Source organism: Dermacentor silvarum, chromosome 5, assembly GCF_013339745.2.
Source record: "Dermacentor silvarum isolate Dsil-2018 chromosome 5, BIME_Dsil_1.4, whole genome shotgun sequence".
In the NCBI taxonomy this organism is placed as follows: Eukaryota; Metazoa; Arthropoda; class Arachnida; order Ixodida; family Ixodidae; genus Dermacentor; species Dermacentor silvarum.
In genome coordinates, this window is record NC_051158.1 from 47,768,505 (window position 1) to 47,793,782 (window position 25,278).

The 25,278-nt window shown below is 49.4% G+C and overlaps 1 protein-coding gene across 1 annotated transcript in view; it reads right to left on the reverse strand.

Moving 5' to 3' along the window:
* LOC119454112 (fatty acid synthase-like) overlaps window positions 1-25,278 on the reverse strand; it is a 44,552-nt gene that overhangs the window by 13,465 nt on the left and 5,809 nt on the right. The window contains 11 exon segments of the mRNA XM_037716118.2: window positions 109-464; window positions 1,041-1,160; window positions 1,997-2,026; window positions 2,029-2,325; window positions 4,548-6,131; window positions 7,496-7,669; window positions 9,439-9,693; window positions 16,626-16,842; window positions 20,841-21,098; window positions 22,543-22,746; window positions 23,098-23,327. Of these exon segments, the coding sequence (XP_037572046.2) occupies window positions 109-464; window positions 1,041-1,160; window positions 1,997-2,026; window positions 2,029-2,325; window positions 4,548-6,131; window positions 7,496-7,669; window positions 9,439-9,693; window positions 16,626-16,842; window positions 20,841-21,098; window positions 22,543-22,746; window positions 23,098-23,327 (3,725 nt within the window).

Here is a 25,278-nt window from a genome sequence, read left to right on the forward strand (position 1 = left end):
TCCGTCGTAACGCAAATGTGTTGCACCTTTGGAAGAGCGCACAGGTAAGATTTCTATCGAATGTCCTGCCTCGAAAGCCAACAGAATCAAAACAAAGGCCTAGCACACCTGGAGCACCACTTTGCCCATGTGCTTTCCAGAGGCCATGAAACGGAACGCCTCCTCGGCCTGGTCCCGCTTGAACTTGATGGCATCCAGCGGCCGCACCGCCCCCGAGGCGATGCCTTCGCGGACAAGCTCGACGACGCGGCGCTTGTCGGCCGCCACGAAGGGGTCGTCGCCGAACAGCGCGTCCAGCAGGATGCCATGGAAGGTGACGTTCTTGAGGAACACGGACATGCCCAGCGGCGAGTTTTTGGAGAGGTCAAACTTGCCGATCTCTAGGAATCGGCCGTGGGTTGCGAGGCAGCGGACGCTGGCCTGGAGCTTCTCTTCTGCCAGCGAGTTGAGTACGAGGTCAACACCTGGTGTTTCAATAGAGAAGACGGCGAGGCATTAAGCCTGAGTCGACTTTTTTTTTTTGTAACTACAGAAACATGACTTTGATAGTTTAGAAGTGTATGTATTGGATTCACGTCGGTCACTAATTTGGACCCTAGAAACTGCTTGGATCCTCTAAATCATCGAAACATTGATGTATTTAGTGCTAGGGGACATCTACATCTTGAAGATTTTAGGCTCTTCAGTTCTATCACGCCACATGGAAAGTAAAAGCCTTCAGTTCGATAAATGTTTTCGAAGGAGCTAATGCATAGAAGCCTTCAACGAACTTATGGGCGTTTCTTTTCCGAACCATGCTCTGTCAACCTTGCACCTTGCTTAAACTGTTCAGTTTCAAGCACATGTTAGGCCTTAGTCTTAGCATCAGCCAGAACGATACCCTTCAGGCGTCATCGTCCTTGGAGGATATGTGACCAAGAGCGATGGTACGATGATTACGGTACTTGGTATTTAACAGAGTAATTTAACAGAGTATACACAAACTCATCTTCATTGAATGCTCTACTTCCTTCACTCCTGCAACAAAGGACCACACTTACCTCGGCTCTTCGTCTGCAGAAGGATGTGAGCCTCGAACGAGAGATCGCGCGAGTTTGCGAAGTGGCGGTCCTTAAGCTGCGGGAAGCGGCGCTTGAGGAACTCTCGCTTCTCCTTGGAACCTGAGAAATTGGACGATGGAAATGTGTCACTTCGCTGTGCGGCAAAATACTGATACGTACGTGCACAGTCTGTCGGCTTTGATATGCATGTAGCAAGAGCAGAAAGAACTAAGTGTCGCCAGCGCTTAAGCTTTAGCGAGTATTGAAAGGAGGAAGCCACGTGAACGAGGCATTTCTTGCACGATCGAGGACATTGTGGGGGGGCTATCGGAAGAAATCCGGAGAAGACGGGAAGACTGATTATAAAATTAAACATATTTGACAGAACGAATAACACACTGAGAGTGCCTTACCACTGCAGCATTCTCTTAGTTAAATTTTTTTTGGTTTAGACATAAAAAAAGAAGACAGGTATGAATTGTCGAAAGAAAGACAAGAAAGAATATGTGCTTTATTTTGAGTTTGATCAGTTTAGTATCCCGGCCACGGCGGCCGCATTTCGATGGGGGCGAAATGCGAAAACACCTGTGTACTTAGATTTAGGTGCACGTTAAAGAACCCCAGGTGGTCCAAATTTCCGGAGTCCCCCACTACGGCGTGCCGCATAATCAGAACTGGTTTTGGCACGTAAAACCCCATAATTTAATTAATTTAATTATCAGTTTAGTAGAAACATCTCCCTTCAAGCGCAAGAACACCGATAAAGTTTGGATTTATTTTATAATTACCTACCTGTTTTCATTTTATTTGCTTTGTTTCGTCTAATGCCGCAAAAGCGACTGAGGCACCAGCCACAGGGCCCTGTTTCTCACGTAAAAAAATCACGTACTTTCTAAAGATAAGAACGCGAAGTGAAATGACATGTGCATCTCCGATTTTTTGCACTCGGCCCCTACCGACAGTGGTGAAGACTGTGCAACCCATGACAGGGCGATGGAGATGGCTGCCTGTCCGACGCCTCCGCTGCCGGAGTGGACAAGCAGAGACTCCCCGGGCCGCATGTTGCCTCGCACCAGGAGGGCGTAGTAGGCGGTCGAGTAGGCAACCGGAACTGTGGAGGCTTCCTCGAGGCTCCACGACTCGGGCACCTCCCAAAGGAAGCCCGGGTCGGCGGCTACTGCCGTCGCCATGCCCTGGGATGCCACGGAACCCATGACTCGGCGTCCCTTCGGGTCGCGGCCGGAGAACTCCAGGCCGAGGACGCAGTCCGAGGAAGCCAGGTTGCCTGTTCGAACGAGGACAGTGGACGAACCCATTTAGTCACGAATAATGAAAGACAGGTGATAAATGTGTGAGTGTTACATAATAATATTACAAATTGATCGAGCCTGTGTGGGTCGATCCTGATTCCGAGGCACGATCCGTGTCCTCGCAGGGTCTTTAAGGCGATAGCATTATTCAGGTCAAAACGGCTTTCGGCGATATGTAGGGTGTTATGTCCTCGGCAGATCAACCGAGGGGGGTGGGGGCTGGAGGTGGAAGCAGGGCGGAGCAGGAAATGTGGAGCAATAGATTGGTCTTACGTTGAGGCGCACATGACGGCAGAAACGGCAGGGGTGGCGCGGGTGTGTGTTGGACGGGCGGAATAGCAAAATGCTCTTAATCTCACTGCACTGGATGTAGGTGGTTCAGATTGATTGATTAAGCAGTTGGAGAAGATTGCCCTAGAACTATTGGAAAAAACAGAAGGTAATGCGGACATGTTCTAACACTCTGAAGAGGACAATCACGTCAGCAAATTCTAGGAGCGAGTTCACAACATTTACTGTGCGGTTTGGAGAGCCGGCTGGCGTTTATCCAGGTGAAAGCCATACTGATTTAATCCAATGCATTATAGGACGCCGTGAGGCTATCGCATCACACTATGAAGTGTAGTGTGAGAAAGTGAGATTGGAGGGCGCAGTTTGTTGGTGGCTCTACGACTGCGCCACTGCGGCGCTGGATTGCACATCCAAATACAAGAACGCGGTGTCTCAGGGGCGCGAAAGACAAGTCATAGGAGAAGTTTTAGCTAAGGTCGACGGACAATAAGAGAAACTCAAAACTCCCTCCCATTCAAATACTGTCCACATATTTATATGCCAGGCGCCATTAAGGTCGCAGAAGTGCACCGCGAGGCCCTGCTAGCTTTTTTTTTTACCTTTTGATCTGGTCAATAGGCCCATAAGCTTCTTGACTCTTTTTTTACCATTTTGCTCGTTTCAGAAGAACATTAAACGTATATCCGACGCCGCCCAAGCAGAGATGTTATGGTCATGCGCAGTGCGCTCTCGTATAGTTCCCTTTTCGGAGCGCAGGAACCATCAGACGAATAAATTTTTCTTGAAACCTGTGCGCGCGGCTCTGAGTAAGTCGAAAAGGTGTAATCTGCACTTGTGAGCAGCGTGGCTGCAATCCAGCACAATTTACTCATCACCAAGGTTGGCTACGCCAAGCAGCTTTCTTTCTTGGTGGTTTCTCACTGTGGCATCATCGGCAACGACATTGCTGACAGGGCTGCCCGATCTGCCCCCGAAGACACCCAGACGCGTACAATACCATTGGCGAGGACGGAAACTGCCAGGGAACTTCGTCTGCTTGCACGCAAAAAAGTCACAAGCTTTATGGAGTTCAAGTGCCTTCCATTGCCGATTGTATAAGTTGGACCCCTTGCTACGGCTACGTCTGCCATGTAGCCTTTCCCGCGGCGAAACAACCTTGCTGTGCCGCTTGTGGCTGGGAGTGGCGTTCACGAACGCTTACTCATTCCGTATGGGAATGGCCGAGAGCCCGATGTGCGACTCCTGTATGTGCGAGGAAACCATCGAGCACCTATTGTGCACCTGTCCTCGCTATGACGTACAACGCCTCTCTCTCAGGACAACTTTAAACCGGCTGGACTCGAGACCGTTGTCTGAGTCACAGATACTCGGACCGTGGCTACACCCGTCACTGGCACAAAAAGCGATGCGTGCTTTAGTACAGTATTTGAAGTGCACCGATTTAAGAGACCGCCTATAGTGTCCCTGTACATCGTCCCACGTGTACTCAGTACTCATTCTCTCCCTATTTTTCTCTTTCTATTCCCCCTTTCCTTTACCCCTAGTGCAGGGTAGCAAACCGGACGCTCTTCTGGTTGACCTCCCTGCCTTTCCCCTCCTTGCTCTTTCTCTCTCTTTAACTTTCACTTGCTTGGGAACAAGTCACAACTAGTTCACTATTTAAATTAAGCATCGTTTATGGACAAAGTGGCACTTAAAGAAAGTGTAGCTCACCAAGCCGATCCGAGCTATGAAGCATTTCTCACCGATATTATTCCAGGCTTCTCATCACTTGCAGCGCGAGACACCTGCACGGCGGTGCTCGGCTGCTAGGTGACAGCACATTGTCTTGGTGCATATTTATAGGCGTTTCACTGGGAATGTCAGGAACTGCAGCGGAGGGGATTTATTTATGAAAACTACTTACCAGGCAACGCATCCGGCGGAAGTTTTCCGGTGGCTAGCATGATGTCTCGAAAGTTGAGCGGAGAGTAGTACACGCTGCACAGGACACCGTCCGCACTGCTAGACGGCGACGCGTATCGTAGCGGTGACTCGTACCATTGCAGGCTGGACAGATCGCCTCGGGTCTGCACGTTCAGGAAGGCGTACGGCGTTGTGGTCTTCGGGGCTCCGTCAGACTGCGTAACCCTGTGCCTATAAGACCCCCACTGCCCATCGCGGTATATATTCATGACCAAGTTCTTCTCTAGTATGTCCTTGTATGCCGGGTTGCTTGGGCTGAAGTCGGCGACCTTGTTCGGTTCCTTAACGCTCGCGTTGAATATGCACCTGACGTGACTTGCCGTCTCCTGTCGCAGGCAGTTGGTCAATCCCACGACTCCGCTGATGGCCACGTCCTCGGCGAGCAGCCAGACATTCTCTCCGGCAGGCCTGCTCTCGTATTCTGCTGCCTTAGTCTTGAGAGGCTCGATCCAGTCGTAGCCGGTGTTTCTGACCCTGATCACTTCCTGTTTCGCAGCGTCGACGCTAGAGATCTTCCTGAGCAGGAGCAGCGTGGACACATTGTTGGACTTGAGGCCGACCACGTGGAATCCGCGGACGCGGAAGGCCGCCTTCACGGTCTCGATGGCTTGGACCCGGACCGGGACCTTGCCGACTGTCGACAAGAACGTCTCGGCAGGAGTGAGGGCCGTGCGCTGGTCGAGCAGGACGAAGCAGTTATCCTTGCATTGGGAGAACAGATCCTCGGCCAGGGACTCGAGACTCTTGCCAGGCTCGCCGGCTACACCGCGTATGACGATCAGGTCGGCTTCGGGAAGCCCGTCCTTGGACACCGAGGCGGGGTCCCGCTTGACCGTTCTCGTTCCTTCCGGAAGCTGCTCAGCCGCGATTGTATCCGGAGCAGGATGGACCACGGTGTACTCAGTCTTGAGCAAGGTGTTGGACAGGCGAAGCAGATCGGTCACACATGGCGCCAGCAACATGCTACCTTTACCTGCTAGCTCCAGAACGCGGATCTTCTTGGTGCTCGTGTTCTCGACCACGACGTCCAAGAGGTACCGCAGCGGGTCCTCCTCGAGGAGGACCGTGTTGAGGAAGTCCCGCTGCAGGTCCTCCTTGTGGGCCGCCAGGGCCGTCTGGACGGTGGCGACCAGAGACGCGGCGTTGCCGTTGGCCTGTTTCTGGATGGTGGCCAGGAGCTTGAGGAGGCCATGGTTCTCACCCGGGTTCTCCAGGTACTGGTTGAGAACCTGCTCGGGAGCTTCACGGAAGTCCTTCATGAGGTCCGAGATTTGCGTCCCGTTCATGCCGCACGACTCGAGGAGGCGGCGCACGACGCTGCTGCACACCTCGACGTACTCGCGGATACAGGACTCACGTTCGTTGCGAGCGACTTCTTCGTCTGCGTACGGCACGAACTGGTATTCTTCAAGGAAAGGCGTCTGCTGCACAGCGCGCCGCGGGCCGATGCTGGCTTTGAGGCCTCGAATGACAACGCCGCCGGCACGGCACATGTTGAGGTACGGGTTGTAGACGACATCGATGCCTGTGCGGAAGAATAGTGAAACGAGAAATGAAAATGTATAAGTGCACATGCCTCAGAATACATGCGAGAAAAAAAAAACAATACTGCCCATAGGATAACTGTTTTTTTATTTACTTATTTTACTTACATTTGTTTACTTTTATGCTTCCTGAGGACGACGGGCTTGTGTGAACGTCTTTGACTTATATTGCAATACCACTCGTGTCAGCGAATTCACCGCTAATTTCCTTCCTTCCTCTCTCTCCCTGTCATCTTTGTGTTCCCCTTACCCATTCCCCCAGTGTAGGGTAGTCAACCGGACGTTATTCTGGTTAACCTCCCTGGCTTCTGTCTTTCTCTTTCCTCCTCATATTTACTTATTTTATTGACTTATTTTGGAATGCAGACATCCCAAGCCATCGTAGCGGAGGGCGACGAAGGCACTGTTGCAGTTTTTAAGGGCAACAGACTTGGACAAGCGGCTGCAGCCTGAACAGATGATTATAGTGCTGCAAGTGATACTGTGCTGTGCGATGATAGTATGCGGTGACAGTGACCGACTGTGATTGTGTATATGTGCTCCTTTCTTTATCTATCTCTACTTTGCTTTCACTTTACATCTGCTTCCCCTGTTTCCCCAGCGTAGGGTAGCAAACCGGATCTTCCCATCTGGTTAACCTCTCTGGCTTTCCCCTTTCGTCTGTCTCTCTCTATGTCCCTACTTATTGGGTTGAAACTTCTCGTGACAGTTCCTCTCTCCGCGTGTAGACTACGCAAGTTTAAAAGTGTTCTTATTGGTTCTGAGCAAGAGTAATGCCACCGAGCGTTATAAGAAACAGAAAAGCTGAAGGGATGGCGAATAACAAGTTCAAGGCAGCGCACGGAACTTACAATTGACCATTTCTGGAAGACGTTGTCACCAACAGATCGAACGGCGCATGAGTTACAGCAGTCATCATCCCGTACTTCTACGTAATCATCAGATACGGCCATGGCTGTCTGGGAAGTTAAGCTCTTTGATGGCCAGGAACAGGGAAAAAGTAGAGAGCCTGGTCTGCTTCGTAAAAAAGAAAAGGAAACAAAGAGAACGTCTTGCCCCGCCACTACTCCTACACTTGTATTTTGTCCGTCTTTTGGCTTGTTTCGTCACTCGGATGAATCCTTTCTTCGTGCGCAAATAAATGCTGAGAAAGCACTAGTGAATAAGGAAAAATAAAGGGAGCCTCTGCTATGAAAACACTCAATGCGCGAATAACCTACTAGCCCCAGTGAACCCCTCTTTTAAGGTCCCACGCAAAGAGAAACGCAGTGGTATCGTAGCATTCACTTAATGTCTGTAATGTGTTAATACCGCGAAATAAATCGGGAGAAATAGCGCGACTTACCCGCATCGCCGACCTTCTCGACGACCTTAGCGTGGACTTCGGGGTCGATGCGGCACGACTGTATCCTGACGGGCAGTCTGAAGGTTCGCTGCGGGTTGCCCAGGATGCTGAACTGAAGCATGTTGTCGGTAAAGGTGACCCAGTTGTCCTCCCACTTGAGCTTGCCGTACGGCTCTGCGAGAGTCGTGACAGGAAAGTTGAAGGCGGATCTCTGGCTCACACACACAAAAAAAAAAGATTGTGCGGTAACCATCAACGACGGTTGTCAATGTAAACGAAACAGTCTAACGTTCCTAGAAAGCTTTTCGCTTGATTAAGTGAATGATGCGCTTGAACGCGTGCATATTGTATTGCAGTGGATATATTTAGGTAGCGCTAGTCGCTTGGTTACGTGATTCCGTAGAGAGCAGAGCCATTAACCAGCACATCTGTAGTGGTAGCATAGGTGGAAGCACGTATAAGCCTATTCCATGAATGTCTGTTGTCTCGAGTGGACGGAGCTCCGGGGCGGAAGGCGACTGCCTTCCTCCTCTCCCGCCGCCGCCATTGCCGCCATATGGGGAAAGGGCGGAGGGAGAAGAGCGCGGTCATTCCCGAACGCTCCACCATATCTAAACCTTGAGATGCGCCAAAGCTTTCGCGCGAGAGCGTGCGCGTCTCAAAGTCCTCTAAGAGCTGGCGTTCGGTGACGAACGCGCTTCCGCCAATCGTTTGCGCGAGAGCGTGTGCCCGTTGCAACCGCGATCGAAAAATCTGATACCGATCGAGTTCGATCGCTATTGAAACTGCCCCGTGGATGATACCCGTATAAAAATTTGAGCACTTGCCTGTTACGGCAGCGTTGGGCATCACATTTCTCGCCATCTTGGCCAACAAGGACATAGTCACGTGCTTATTTTTATGGTGCTTGTGCTTCGCAAGTGCAGACAGAGTCTCAACGAAGGCGACCAGCGGTTCATTATTGATAGCTACACGGAACCAGCAGTGACTTCCGGTGTCTCAGCACGGTTCCGAAGCAACAACAACCTGTTTCCAAACACGCGCCGGAAGTTTACATGCCGGCCACGTGACGACGTCGCACGGACTGCCACTTCCGCCGCATATTCTCAAAATGACGCCCAAAATAAAGCCCTGCCTGACGCGCGCGCGGGCTGCGCGTCTCCCCTCTCAAAAAGCGCCGGACAAGCGCGCACGCCGAAAGAACAAACCACCATTATGAGATCAAACCGCATATTTACTTAAACACAACGATGCATAGCGACTGCGCGAACAAGTGTGAAATGAAATCAACAGATCTTCTAAAATTTGTTTATTCAATACTGCAGGCAGAAAGGCCGAAGCAGGACGGGCTAACGAACTACGGAACAAAGAAAACAAAAACGTTTTGCAGAATATACAATAGTCGCAATTAGACCATGTGAGGGTTGCACTATCATACGAAAAACGTACCCTACGAGCAAGTTTCGCGTCATCGGCGACGCTGCATGCTTTAGCGGTCAGCTCCGTTCACCCTTATTTCTTTTTTTGGTTTTCCTTCTTTTTTTTACACTAGTAGGACAAAGTAGACTCGTCTAAGTTAGGCGAGTGCAAACACTGCATGACCAGAATGGAACGGCCAGACGATAAGACCTGTGGGTCTTCATTTGCTCTACGTTTTCACGAAGCACGTACCGACGTCCGAGTACGAGGCTGAAGTGCACAACCCAATGCACAAAAAGTTGAAGCTATAATGAGTGCAAAACGTGCGAAAGGGCCTCATGTGCCAGTGACAATTTTATGCAGCCTGAAACGCGTTGCTCCCAAACTCTTCACTATTACCCCATCCTACCCCAGCCCACCCTACGCTCTCATAATTACATTATCCGTGGCATATGCGGGCGTCCCGTGCTGTCTACAACGGAACACGTCACTACGAAAGGCAGAACTGCGGGGGAAAGACTCACTGTTGAGGTCAGCCTTGATGATGCCCCGGAAGCCTCCGTAGTACTCGTAGCCCCGAAGCCTGAGCTCCTTGTAGATGTCCTCGGCGTCCAGGTCGTAGGCCACGGTCTCGGTAGGTGTCCCGGGGGGCTCCTTGTCCAAAAGCTTCTCGCCTTCTTCGGCCATGCGGATGTGGCCACTCGCGGCCACTGTGCCGGCCTCGCACACCTCGAACACGCCAGTGGCGCGCATGATGTTCACCAGGAACTTCACGGAGCCTGCGAAAACAAATACAAGTGGATAGTTCCTCTGCGTGCGGTGTCGTCTACAGTTATAGAGAACACATGCATGAGTCTCGAAAATGTGTGATTTTCTTCCCCTCAGGCAAGTGTGTGGTGCCGGGCTTTGCAGAAGGCGACTCGTGGTTGTTGGTATCGGCCCTTTTCTTACCCGGACCTAGCTTCATCCGGCACTTCTTCTACAGAACCACCAAAGTGGGGAGATGCGCACTGGAATGCTACCTTTAACAACTGACAGCAGTGTACGTGCTATGCCCTTTCACTCTTCCATGCCCTTTTTAGAACCTTTTTCTGTCTCCCACTGTTATCGCAGTGACGACGTAGTACGGGACAGCCAACGCCCAAATTCACATCAAATTTTAACCCTACTACTCTTTCAGGGAAGCTAGGGCTGATTGAGACAATTTCCCGTGTCCCAGCCATCATCATCATCATCCGCCTATATTTATGTCCACTGCAGGACGAAGGCCTCTCCCTGCGATCTCCAATTACCCCTGTCTTGCGCTAGCGTATTCCAACTTGCGTCCTGCGAATTTCCTAACCTCATCATCCCACCTGACTTTCTGCCGTCCTCGACTGCGCTTCCCTTCTCTTGGTATCCATTCTGTAACCCTAATGGTCCATCGGTTATCCATCCTACGCATTACATGGCCTGCCCAGCTCCATTTCTTCCGCTTAATGTCAACTAGAATATCGTCTACCCCCGTTTGTTCTCTGATCCACACCGCTCTCTTCCTGTCTCTTAACGTTACTCCTAAGATCTTTCGTTCCATTGCTCTTTGTGCGGTCCTTAACTTGTTCTCGAGCTTCTTTGTTAACCTCCAAGTTTCTGCCCCGTATGTTAGCACCGGTAGAATGCAATGATTGTACACTTTTCTTTTCAACGACAGTGGTAGGCTCCCAGTCAGGATTTGGCAATGCCTGCCGTATGCACTCCAACCTAATTTTATTCTTCTGTAAATTTCTTTCTCATGATCAGGGTCCCCTGTGAGTAATTGACCTAGATACACATATTCCTTTACAGATTCTAGAGGCTGACTGGCGATCCTGAATTCTTGTTCGCTTGCCAGGCTATTGAACATTATCTTTGTCTTCTGCATATTCATCTTCAACCCAATTCTTGCACTTTCTCGATGAAGGTCCTCAATCATTTGTTGTAATTCCTCTCCATTGTTGCTTAATAGGACAATGTCATCTGCAAACCGAAGGTTGCTGAGATATTCGCCATCGATCCTCACTCCTAATTCTTCCCAGTCTAAGAGCTTAAATACTTCTTCTAAGCATGCAGTGAATAGCATTGGAGAGATTGTGTCTCCTTGCCTGACCCCTTTCCTGATAGGTATCTTTCTACTTTTCTTGTGGAGAACCAAGGTAGCTGTGGAATCCTTGTAGATATTTGCCAAGATATTCACGTATGCCTCCTCCACTCCTTGATTACGCAATGCCTCTATGACTGCTGATATCTCTACTGAATCGAATGCCTTTTCATAGTCTATGAAAGCCATATAGAGAGGTTGATTGTACTCCGCAGATTTCTCGATTACCTGATTGATGGCATGGATATGGTCCATCGTAGAATATCCCTTCCTGAAGCCAGCCTGTTCTCTTGGTTGACTGAAGTCAAGTGTTGTCCTGATTCTATTGGAAATTATCTTGGTGAATATTTTATACAATACTGAAAGCAAGCTAATGGGTCTGTAATTCTTCAATTCTTTAACGTCTCCCTTCTTATGGATAAGTATAATGTTGGCGTTCCTCCAGCTCTCTGGTACACTTGAAGTTATGAGGCATTTCGTATAAAGGGCCGCAAGCTTTTCAAGCATGATATCTCCTCCATCTTTGATTAAATCTACTGTTATTCCATCTTCTCCAGGCGCTTTTCCCCTGGTCATGTCTTTCAAGGCCCTTCTAACTTCATCGCTAGTTATAGAAGGAGCTTCTGTATCCGGTTCATCACTATTTCGAATGGAAGAAGCTTGGCTGTTTTGGCTACTGTACAGGTCAGTGTAGAACTGTTCTGCTGCTTTTACTATGTCATCGAAATTGCTGATGATATTACCATGCTTATCTTTCAGTGCATACATCTTGCCTTGTCCTATGCCTAGTTTTCTTCTTACTGATTTCATGCTGCGTCCATATTTTACGGCTTCCTCAATTTTTCCCACGTTATAATTTCGAATATCCCTTACTTTCTTCTTGTTGATCAGTTTTGACAGTTCAGCGAATTCTATCTGATCTCTTGAGTTGGACACTTTCATGTTTTGTCGTTTCTTTATTAGGTCCTTTGTTTCTTGGGAGAGCTTCCCTACAGGTTTCTTTGGTGCCTTACCTCCCACTTCAATTGCTGCTTCTGAGATCAGCCTAGTTACGGTTTCGTTCATTATCTCTATGTTATCTTCATCTTCCTGTTCTAAAGCTGCATATTTGTTTGCGAGCACCAGCCTGAATTGGTCTGCTTTTACCCTCACTGCCTCTAGGTTGGCCTGTTTCCTCTTGACTAATTTCACTCTCTCTCTCTTCAAATTGAGAGAAATCCTAGACCTCACTAACCTATGGTCACTGCACTTAACCTTACCTAACACTTCTACATCCTGCTCTATGCTTGGATCGGCAGAGAGTATGAAATCTATTTCATTCCTTGTTTCTCCATTAGGGCTTTTCCAGGTCCACTTCCTGTTGCTGCGCTTCCTGAAGAAGGTATTCATTATTCGGAGCCTATTCCTTTCCGCGAATTCTACTAACATCTCTCCTCTTGCATTCCTAGAATCGATGCCGTAGTTGCCAATGGCTTGCTCACCAACCTGCTTTTTCCCCACTTTTGCATTGAAGTCGCCCATGACTAAAGTATACTGAGTTTGCACCTTTCTCATTGCTAGTTCAACATCTTCATAAAACTGTTCAATTTCTTCATCATCGTGACTAGAGGTTGGTGCATAGGCTTGTACTACCTTCATTTTGTACCTCCTATTCAGCTTTATTACGACGACTGCTACCCTTTCATTAATGCTGTAGAATTCATCAATGTTGCCCGCTACGTTGTTATGCACTAGAAATCCTACCCCGGATTCTTTCTTATCTGGAAGACCTCTGTAGCAGAGGACGTGGCCGTTAGTCAGTACTGTGTAAGCCTCACCAGTTCTTCTAACCTCACTAAGGCCAATAATATCCCAGGAAATGCCTGATAATTCTTCAAATAGTCCTGCTAAGCTAGCCTCACTCGAGAGGGTGCGCGTGTTGAACGTTGCCAGGTTCAGTTTCCATTGGCGGCCTGCCTTGACCCAGAGATTCTTAGCACCCTCTGCCGCGTAGCAGGAACCTATCCAAGGTTGAGGTCCCTTAACCCCGAAAAACCTGAACATCATTCCACATAAGAAAAAAATTCAGAGCCCTTCCACTACTGTGAAGATGGAAACCAGCGAAGCTGTGATTATGATGGGTCTGCTGTAGTGAATGTTGATATAGTGAATTTATATATTATCATTATTGACTATATTAAGCGTCTTCGGCATGTTCGTCAAAGAGCAAGGACACCGGCCCTTTCACTCTTGTTTTCGCCTGGCGTGATAGCCAAGTAGTGCGTTTACTGCGCCAGGTCCGCCCGCGAAGCAGACATTCTTTCTTTCTTTCTTTCTTTCTTTCTTTCTTTCTTTCTTTCTTTCTTTCTTTCTTTCTTTCTTTCTTTCTTTCTTTCTTTCTTTCTTTCTTTCTTTCTTTCTTTCTTTCTTTCTTTCTTCGTACCCGCATATCCAATGCGGGTATGCACCGCACGTGATTTTATTATCTTTAATCGTGACGTAACTGACGAGCATGTGTTGTTATTTATGTCATGACCTAACAGTAATGTTAGTCATACATTCGTACCCGTCCAAGCCAATTTTGGCGTATACCAAGTGAACGAGACGCCACAAAACGAGGCGCCTCAAGGTTGTTGCCTACTTCCGGTGTACACGGACGCAATCTCCTGGAACCTAGCCCTTAACAGCTTCGCTGTAAAAAAAATACACTTGTTCACATTTATATTTGGCCATGAAGAGGCCATATTAATATTTGGCCATATTACATGCCTATAATAAAAGCAATCAAATGACAGTGGAGTAAAATGAATTTGTATGGTGACTAATTAATAATAGGTTTGCTGAGCTACGTGCCACTGATAACTCCCTCCTGATTACCAAAACGATGCTGTGCGTGTTACGTTGACGTTCCAATGCTGAAACAAGAATTCGCGGAGGTATAAAACTCAGCCTATGAAAAAACAAAAATACGTTAGGTTTTATGGGGTTAATTACCGATCACGAGACCGGAGGCTTGGTCAAATAAACAAAAAAAAAATGCCGGAAGATCCCACGCCCTGTGGGAATCGATGTTATGCGAAGCAGTGTGCGGGGGGCCTACCAAGTTAACCATATGACCATGAGAGCACCAAGACGTAGGCGGCTCTTTCGTGACCTACATGACATGCATGTCATGACATAGATGTCATGAGTCCTGAGGAGTCCCTTTAGCTACACCAAAGAGAACCTAAGGCGAAATTCTTAGCCATGCTCATGACTATGACCATCAACCTTTAGCCTTTTCCTTCACTTAGTACAACATCCGAAACCATTCCATTGGTTTTTGAGTGTTAATGTTTTTTCGCTGAGTCATTCTCATTTTCGCTGTGTCGCGGTCATGTCTATGTCTTTTACCATCATCCTTTAGTGTTTCCTTCACTTAGTGCCCACGTCAGAACCCATTTATGTGGTTTTTGAATATTAATATTTTTTCGCTGAGTCTTTGTCATTTTTGCTGAGTCATGCTCAAGAGTATGACTTCTACCATCATCCTTTAGTGTTTCCTTCACTTAGTGCCCACGTCAGAACCCATTTCTGTGGTTTTTGAGTGTTAATCTTTCTTTCGCTGAGTCACCGTCATTTTTGCTCCGTCATGCTCATGAGTATGACTTCTACCATCATCCTTTAGTGATTTCTTCACTTAGTACCGACGTCGGAACCCATTTCAGTGGCATTTGAGTGTTAATCTTTTTTCGCTGAGTCATTGTCATTTTTGCTCCGTCATGGTCATGACTGGGACTTCTACCATCATCCTTTAGTGTTTCCTTCACTTAGTACCCCCGTCAGAACCCATTTCAGTGGCTTTTGAGTGTTAATCTTTCTCGCTGGGTCATTGTCATGACCTACATGACACCCATGTCATGACATTTATGTCATGACCTATCACTTATGTTCGTGATACACTCCTGTCATGCTATGCCAATTTTGGTACCTACCAAGTTAACGAAACGACCATGAGAGCACCAAGACGTAGGCGTTTCATGATCTACATGACACGTATGTCATCACATTGATGTCATGATGTGTCATTTATGTTCGTCATATACTCTTGTCATAGTATGCCAATTTTGGTACCTACCAATTTAACGAAACGACCATGAGAACACCAAGACGTAGGCGGCTAGATAGATAGATAGATAGATAGATAGATAGATAGATAGACAGACAGACAGACAGACAGATACTGTCAAAGTAGAAAATGTTCGCCGAGAAATGCTTCGCCTTTAAAAACTGTGGTAGAACTCATCTTACGTTGGCTGTCGATGGCAATGCGATTAGGATTCGAAGAATGTAGCGACATACCATATTTTTGAAGTGAAGTTTATTTAACATCTGTGCGTCGCATTCTGACACTTCCGTTGCTTTGGCTATATGTGACCTGATCGGGTACCCTCCCATGTTACTACGTCACTAGCTTGCTAATGTCGCCCATGAACGTGGCGGCATGACGACGACTGTATGACTTCGATGCTCCGACGATTATGAAATGGCGAAGAAGGAATTACGTCAATGGAACGACAATGGTGGTGTAATGACAACGGCATAATACAATGAGACGACCATTCTTTAAACGATGACCATGGTATGACGACAGCCACGTGACGACGCCAACATGAGGACAATTGGATGACGACCCGAGTATATGACGGCGATCGCGTGACGACGACAGTATAGGACAACTGGATGACGAAGCTACAGTGACGACGATCACCTCACGATGACTGCACGGCGACGATGGTATCGGAATGGATGCGTGATATCGACTGTGTGACGGCCACGAAAGGGGGATGATGGCATGACAAGGGTGGCAATATAACGATTGAATGACGACAGCGTAATTTGGATAGACTGACAAAGAAAGAATGACGTCAGTGGATTGAAGAAGGCGGTATGACGACGATGGAATGACGACAATGGTGATGAAGTTACCGAAAGGATGACGATGACAAAACGACAGCATCGCGATGACATGACAATGGTATGACGACGACTACATGACGACAGTCAGACGTCAAAGTTAAAATGACGACGACAGAACGACCCCGACGACATCACGACGATGATATGACATTGAATGCACGACGAGGAAATGACGACGGTGGAACGACAACGGGCTTCTGGAAGCACCTGGCTTCCACCCCAGTTCCTTCCCGAATACGGGGGGGGGGGGGGATACTGTACTACAACGTCACCGCATGATAAATTCTTCGCTTGATATCGCTGCCGTTGAACTAGAAAGCAGTATAACTAGCTTAACACGGGCACTGACACCTACCTTTACTGGCTGAATCAACTTTCTTCTTTAAGTTCTCGCGCATTCGGACATGCTTAGGTTTGCACGACATCGACCATGCTGTTTCAGCAAAACCTATTTGCGACTGATTTGTTGTAGGGCAAGCACAACAGATATACAGAAGGTGCATGAGACAGCGCAAAAGCACATGAGATAAGACACAACACTGTGTGTTGTCTGATGTGCTTTCTATTTCTGCGTCATGTCCACGCTACAACAAATGTGAAGATGACCTACCAGCAAGCCCATATCAACTGTCATCGACCCATTTGCAACTCACATACCACTCTTTGGTAGGATGGTGGCCCTGTGCAGGGTGACGTCCTCGAAAACCACGGGCACCTGGTGGAACGATTTCCCGCAGCGCTTGGTCAGGGACTTCCAGGCCAGCACCATGTAGCCAGTTGCGGGAAAGAGAACTCGGCCGTCCAGCTGGTGGCCGGCGAGGAAGGCGTCGCCTTCGTTGTCCTCGAGGTTGACCTCGACGGCTTCCTCGGGAACCTGCAGCGGGAGCGCCCATTGGAGACGATAAGCTGCCCATCTACGGCAATCGTAAGTTGATTCGGTGGATGTGCACCTTGAACTTCCGATATATCGTGTGTTTCAAGACGAGTTGGATGTCCCGATCAGGATGGACAGATTTGCGTGTTGGCTTTAAGAAAACGCATAAATTTAGGCACACGTGAGTTTCGCCGAAAGGCGAAGCATCATTGCGATAGCAAATTAGATAGCTATACGGAGTAAGGATAGTAGTTTCATCGGCTGTATAAACTTGGACAGATTCGCTTACTAACTGAGTTAACAACCATGGTATGAGCACGCACAAGCAAACATGAATAGATCACACCCGATGACCACAGACAACCACTGTCAAAACGCTGGCGCGAGGAAGCGCGCTGCAGCAGCGAGCGAAGGTTCGTGCAGTCTATCACTTCAACTGAAACTGAGCGGCGAAAGCACAGCGCATACAAAGGTAGGAGCCGTGTGCAGACTGCTTTCAAGATACGATGCGCGCAAGCGCCCGCAGCCGTGCTAAGTACAAGTACGCAGTTGCTGGCAAAGTAGAAGCCGCACCCCCTCCCTCCCGCGCCGCCTGCCCGCTTGCCTCCTTTCGCGCGCGAGATTGAGTCTTCAGTTTCCTTTGCGCCCGGTCGCAAGATACGCATTGGTGCCGCAGCACAACATCGCCCCTTCCTCCCTCTCTTCCATCCCCCATGGTCTTTCGCGCGACGGAAGAAGTCGCGTTTGCTCTCCGCCAAGCGTTTGTTCTCCGTGAAAGCGCGCGCCCCTCGCGCGCTTTCACTCACACATACAGCATACGGCGCGTGGCGACAATTTTATCGCCCTTGGAATTTGTACGGAACCTCACGGCGACAGAGGGGTCCCATTTATTTGTGACAATCATAAAGCCTACAGACAATGACACCATGGCAAGCATCTAGGAAATTATTTGTAGCTTTGATTGAAGTGAAGAATTTATAAATAAATGGAAATGAAAGGAGATGAAAATACTAACCAGCCCTTTCCTTACCGGAAAAGGGGGGTAAGCGAAGCTTGTCCTGGGTGCACCTAAACTAACCGTGACGCGACGGTTGCGACGTAGAGAACGACGTAACCTGACGGTATGCCCGCCGTCCACCATTGTCGTTTGCGTTCTAAGTCTCGAGTTTTCTCGGCGGAATGGTTAGAAGCATTCGCCTGCCATTGGCGCTTGCGATTATTTGAAATTAAATTGTTTCAAAATTAAATCTGTCCGTTACGATAAGACAATGAATGGCGTATACCCCCGTAAACGCGGCCTCCCCACTACGACGACAGAAAAGAAGTGAAATTATACGCTGGAATGATGAGCGGCAACGCAGCCAGCTGTGGAAGCAGACGACGACGACGAACGCGGGAGCAGTGGCACGAGCGCAAACCGACGGGCGCCAACGAGCCAGCTGCGGAAGAAGAGGACGCTCGAGCCAGTGCTGATGATGATAGTTTTTTTCCTACACGGACGCCACCAAAATCTGTGCATTATAGCTTCGCTTGAAAAAACAACTGGACCGATGCCCGTGTAACTCGAAACCAAGCCTGAGCATTATGCGTGTGAGGCTCTTACAAACTGAGCTACGGCGGCGCCGTTTTCCTGTCCACGTATGGGGTTTTATCGACGTATCTTAAACTAACCTTGGCAGTGTGCTCGCTCAAATAAAACTGTAAATAATCTCTCCTATGCTTGTCTTGTATCATGGTCTGTGGTATTTTGGATATATATATATATATATATATATATATATATATATGAATCGTCACTCCTTATGAAGGCCGGACCCCGGTCGCAACGTCAGTAAAGTCCTGTTATGTTTTTCCTACGTGCTTCTATTTTTTGAACTCTATATATATATATATATATATATATATATATATAATCAAGCTGCAAGATTAGTGGTGCCTGGAAGGACCTCGTTGAGTCGGCTCGATCAAATTCGTCAGTCGAACTCTGCAATAAAGCCCTGTAAAAACACAACCACTTCTTAAGAAATGCAGTTTTCTTCTCGTTCTGCCTTTCGCCTTATGACTAATGGTCTATCGTCTCGAAGCAATGGCAACAATCACCGAATCCGGTCAGATCCGGTCAGGTTTTCATGCGCACGTGAAATATTAAGTGGAACACTTCTATGTGGATGTGCCTGATGCATCGTCACGCTTGTTCAGGGATATCGGTTTACAGTCGTAGTGCGCTAGGGTCAACAAGCTCTCAACACTCGAGCGCATTCAGTAGGATTTGAGCATCGGCAGTGCTGCCGAACCCAAACAGTGCGTGGAAATACAGTGGAGGTAGTTTTTTGCAATTCAATTAGCAAAGTGGGCGCAGGTTATCGTAGATCCGGTGGTCCGTATGGCAAACAACGAATAAGGGGGACAACGCAGCCCGCTTATACGGGCATGCTACGACGTGAAGGGGCCATGGTAATAATGTTCTTTATCTACCACTGTTATCCAGGTCAGTGCGGTGCGCATGCGTGGAAGTAGTGCCTCGCCGGACGAAGTGATGGCGCGGCGAATGCTCCGGCAGAACGATGTGGCAGTGGTGACTATAGTGTATCGCCGCACATTCAGCTTTTATTGCGAAAGTATTACACGCCCCATTACGCGAAAATCCGCCATAGTCGACGGGAACGAAAGATGGTACCAAAAACAAAACTTTTATGCGTAAGTGTCAAATAACCCATTGAGCGAAATGCAGCTCCACTAACGTGAAACCTGGGGAGGTGCGTAGCATGCAGTGATGCACCGCTAATAGGCTCATACTGCCTTAAGCAATGCTTCATAATCCCGTAAACGCGACCTCACCATTACGACGACAGAAGTGAAATTCTACGCTGGAATAATGAGTGGCAACGCAGCCAGCTGTGGAAGCCGACGACGACGGCGAACGCGGGAGCAGTGGAACGAGCGCGTGCCGAGCGTGAGCACGAGCGGCTTGCTTACCGTGACTACGCGACGATGACGACAGGAGTCGCCGACAGCCCGGGCGAAAAAATGGCCTAAGACGCAAAGAGTAAGAACACCTCGAAGAATGCTCGGATGGATGTGTAATTTCACAGGGGGGTTCCTGTAAGTACCGTAAATTAATTGCTTCGAAAGGAAAATTTCGTACACCTCGGTCTATGTGGGAATCGAACCCGCGTCTCCGGGGTGCGAGACGACCCCGCTTCTCCGACGCCACGGCGGCTCCATGGTTCTGGCTTACGAAAGGTGTACCTAGTGCGTTCGTCATTGCACACGTCTCGTCGCAGCCATCTGGCGTTCATCACGCACTCACGACGTTCCGAGTTCTACAAACGGTATAATGCTTTCGCATTCCCATACGCAAGCAGTCTTTAGTGTCTCTGCCGAGTGTTTTTGAAATGCGAAGCATTTTTTGCCGGCGGCTCTGTCGTCCCTCCCGCGTCCTATACCCCCACAGCGCATGCGCGTCCCCTCCCCCTCTCTCTCCTCTCCTACGCTCCCCCTTTCTCTCGTCTAGGAATCCTGTACGGAGTGGCGCCCGCGTGCCACACCCCCACAGCGCATGCGCGTCCCCTCGCCCCTCTCTCCTCTTCTATGCTCCCCCCTTTCTCTCCTCTAGGAATCCTCTACAGTGCAGCGCCCGCGTGCCACACCCCCACAGCGCATGCGCGTCCCCTCCCTCTCTCTCTCTCCTACGCTCCCCCTTTCTATCCTCTAGGAATCCGGAGCGGCGCGCACGACAGGTTGTGCGACAGCTGCATACACCACTGGGGGCGCCACGGTAGTTCAGCGCTTTGAAAATGACGGAGCGCGCGCGCCTCATTCTCTCTCCTGTGCAGCGCCGCGATGAGCGTTCGGGCCGCTGCCGCGAAAACACCCCCCACTCAAGCTAACCATCTCCCCGCTGCTTCGCATCCACAGATGGTTCACTTTAGCGGGAGATGGAGTAATATTTTTCATGAACCACGCATCTATCCTCGAAAACAGGTGGTGCGCCTCACCTGCGCCAACGTCGGGAAGTCGTTCCACCCGATGACGTTCCACTGTTGCGAGTGGTCCCAGCTGACCAGGTGCCCGATGTTGGGAGTGCCACGTGGCAGCGGCCACGGCACCGGCGGGTACAGTGGAGCCAAGTCCAGCTGGACTCCCAGCGTGTGTAGCTTGCCCAGTGAGCTGAGGAAGAATGTGAGGTTGTCCTCGTTGCGCTTCATCAAGCCAAGGCAGCTGGCGCCAGAGCCCAGGGCACGGCGGAGGATGGCCTTCGGGGAAAAAATTGAGGTAACGTGAAGGTGTGGACTAGTTAGTGTTCATCCATGTTGGGATCATCTGGCGCCGAAAAACAGGCGAACGACTAAGACAACAACACAGGCATAAGCGCTGGATTCAACAGCTTGCTTCGGTGAGCGAACAGAACGTAGTTTCCATTGCTTTTCATAGAGAAGTGCAATGAGTGCGAAACGAAGGAATGGCTTTAAAGATGTAGACAAGACAAAGACGTGTTTGTAAACCTACCTACGTGCTTCATTTTTGCGCTCATTAAACTAACCAAGTTAGGAAGAACCTTGGCACCCCTTTGTACCCCTTCGTCGCCATAGTAACTAGAGTGCCATAGCGTAACATAAAACGAAACAACAGAAAGCCAGCACCACTCTTTTAGGGTCGTCGTGGTCTATGAAATGAGGCGGAATCTGCAGAAGCTCGCTCTTTTGCTGCTACTGGTTTTTTTCACAGATGACGACCCTAAATGACAAGTGGTTGTGTTCTTGTCTCTGCTTACGTTCCGGTATTACACAATCAAAAAATGAAAATGGAGGGTTTTAGAGTGGCCCTGTGAGCCATTTATATAGGGAAGTACACCACGACGACCGACCGGTTGGCAGTTCTTGCCATCAGCGAAACTGATCATCACAACTGCCATCAGCACTGCGCCATCGCGCTCGCATGCATTTTTGAATCCGGCAAATTCCTTCGTTATGAGCGTGCATCGTTTCATCCGGGTATCGCGGTTCATAGTACACACGTACTTGAATTTGTTTTTAGAGCTGTAGCATTGTTTAGCTGCTTCACCTACATCAGATGGTTGGCGTTTCTCGCTCTGTAGACGGAGAGGGTAACGGGATGTATGGAGCAGGTGAGTAGGACACTATACGAGGAAGCGCATTTCCTGTCGCTGAGAGAACGTAGTGCGCGATTGGGGAGTGGTCGCGATGATGTCACCTAGGTAAGAAAGGAGCGTTGAAAGGAAGGCGCCGGCCAAAAAGAAAAAAAATATATGTGCCATGACGTCATCTACAACGTGTGCACAGGACGTCTACAGGCTGGGTGCCAGATCGCGTTGAAAAATATGCAACGGTGATTTAGCTGTAAATGCGAGAGAAATGCGTTGGCACTACGTCGCACCTATTCGAGGTCCAGGATCCGTGGTTTAAACTGCGTTCGCCACATTGCAAAACGTTGTTCAGGAGCTGACTCGGCACACGTCGTGCTTCTTCGACGAGCGAAATGCAACTGCCGATAATCCGGAGCAGACCACTGTCAGTTGCACTACGTATACCTCTACAACGGGAATTGCTTCCCACATTTCACACGCATACACTTTTTCCCTCTTGGACACTCCTAATGCCCACGCATTACAAGTACGGTCGATCGCGCGCGCCTATATTGACCGAACCGTGAAGCGAGCAAATTCAATGCCTAGCTCACCTGCAGCAGACAGTGTGGCGCGATCTCGACCACGATGGCGTTGCTGGGCACGTGCTGGAGGGCCTCGCTGAAGAGTACGGGCGAGAGCAGGTTGTTCACGTGGTACTCGGCCGAGCAGCTCTTGGCCAAGGGCTCGTCCCAGCGGCTCTCGGGTACCGAGGAGCTGACCCAGCGTTCGCTGCGGGGCTTAGACTGGGGCACCACCTGAACGACGGAGGAGACAAGCCGGCAAGAAACTCTTCGAAGAAGGCTACACACAAAAGAAAAGCCAAAGGGAAGTGCAGTCGAGAATCGTCTAAGAATTGGGTGGTATGATGAAATTTGGAAATTTGCAAGGCATAGGCTGGTTTCAGTTGGTGCAAGACAGCAGTAGCTGGATGTCACTGGTCGATGCTTTCTTCCTGCAGTGAACACAAGATAGGCTGATGGCGGTGAAGATGATGACGACTAAACGGAAAGACCGCGAGGTTCGCCAGAAAGTCTACAGAAGGTTCACGAGAATGCTCTCAGGGGTGTTAACGAGAACAGCACAGTCAGGCGGCATAGACAACGTACCTTTTCCAGGGCCTGCCGGAGCGAGGGCCCTATGCTCCGCATCTCAGGGCTGTGGAAGGCCACGTCCATGCTATTAACCTCGCGGGCGAACACGTTCTCGGCCTTGAGTTCTGCGACCATCTTGGCCACGGCCTCGGCTGGTCCGGACACGGTCACCGAGTCCTCGGCGTTGTGGCATGCAGGGATGACGCCGTCACGGCAGCGCTTCTTTGCTTCCTCCCACGTCAGGCCTGCAGTAGAGTAGTAGTAGTAGTAGTTGTAGTAGTAGTAGTAGTTGTAGTAGTAGTAGAAGCAGTAGCTGAAATCGCCGTAGTTGTAGTAATTGCATTACTAATAATTTTAATCGTAGCAGTAGCAGTAGTATCAGTAGTTGTAGTAGCATCAGTAGGAGTTGTAGAGTAGCAGCAGTTGTAGTGAGAGTTTTAGCAGTAATAGAAGTAGCAGCAGTAGTAATGGCAGCAGTAGCACTCCTGGCCGTGGCAATAGTAGGAGTAAAATTAAATTGTGGGGTTTTACGTGCCAAAACCAGTTCTGATTATGAGGCACGCCGTAGTGGGGGACTCCGGAAATTTGGACCACCTGGGGTTCTTTAACGTGCACCTAAATCTAAGTACACGGGTGTTTTCGCATTTCGCCCCCATCGAAATGCGGCCGCCGTGGCCGGGATTCGATCCCGCGACCTCGTGCTCAGCAGCCCAACACCATAGCCACTGAGCAACCGCGGCGGGTCAATAGTAGGAGTAATTTTTGGTGATAAGAACAGGGCATTAGGGAGAAAATTAATGCATGACACCTGTAGCTGCATTTTAGTGTGAGGGAACCTCGATAGCGCCTTACAGAGAAGCGCTAGAGAGGAGATACGACCATTGCTCGCGCGCAGTGCAGTTGACAACTGAGTCTCAAGCGCGCGCATCTGCAAAAGCGTTTGCGGCTGCAGCTGCCGCTGTCTATCGTACAGCGAACTCGCGAATCACACCCGGTTATCATTGTCATAACAGGGCCGAGACATTACAGAAAAGAGTGGGTGATGAGGTTTGAATCTTGTAAACCTAGTTATCACGAGCGAAAGGTCTGTTTGACTTGGTTTTGCAAATACTATGTTCAGTGTTTCATTAATGCACGCTTCTGTGCTTGGTAAGCTTCTCTATAACGTGCTAATATGGCCTCCCTTTGCTCCGGTGTTTCAGCAGCCAAGTTTGCCTTTGCTGGATGATTGTATTGAGCCTGTCGCTTGCGCTGAAGCGCACGCACTGATGGCCCAGCCGGCGCGCCATCCATGGCGAGACTGAGCGACCGAGCGCCGGCGAAGCAGCCGTTAAACCCTCGCCTAGTCACGTGGCACCGCAGCGGCAAGGCTGCGAGCGAGCGTAGGTGTGACGCCTCTGCGCAGCAGATCACGTGGCGTGACGTCACACCTGCCACACTTGCGCTCCGGTGGCTCGCGCTCCGGCGGCTCAAGGTCATTACGACGTGATGAATGACCTTGGGAGACATGGCGTAGTAGAGCTTTCGCTCTAAAACAAAACACGTTTTAGCAGAGTAGTAGGGTTACAAGTTAACAAGTTAACGGTGGCGCTCCGGACGGATGCCTGGGCACGGCCACGTACCCTCATATCCTTAAGATTAAAAGGAATCGGACCATTCTTACACGGATCGCACGATTGATTGGTGAGGCGGTGCCGTTCCCCGCGTCGATGCCTCATAAGCAGCGCTGTCTGTGCCTCATATTCAGTTTTTCCTTTCCTTTACTTCTTCCTTGTCCCCATTATCCAATTTTTCTTTGTTTTTGTTTTTTGTTTTTCTTTGAACCTCCTATTCTGCTGGCATTCTTGGACAGCTGACGAGGGCAGCTGACCCCAAAACAACTCCGCCACCAAGGCGGGACTAGGAAATGTCTCCTCTTGCAAAAAATAACTTCGCAATAGACCGTAACTTTCAGCATATCGCGAACAAATGTCATGGCCCTCCCTGTTTCATTTGAAAACTTCGTTGTCATAGAGAGAGAGAGACGTTTTAATAGCAGAAAGGTGGAGAGGTCGGTCTGAGTGAAGTGCCTCTAGCCTGCTACTCCACGCTGGGGAAGGGGGTTGGGGGAATAAGAGAGATAGGATGTGAAGAGGAAGGATGATGCTGGTATGGTGAACACGATGATGAGTTCCCATCGTGGTGAACACGATGACT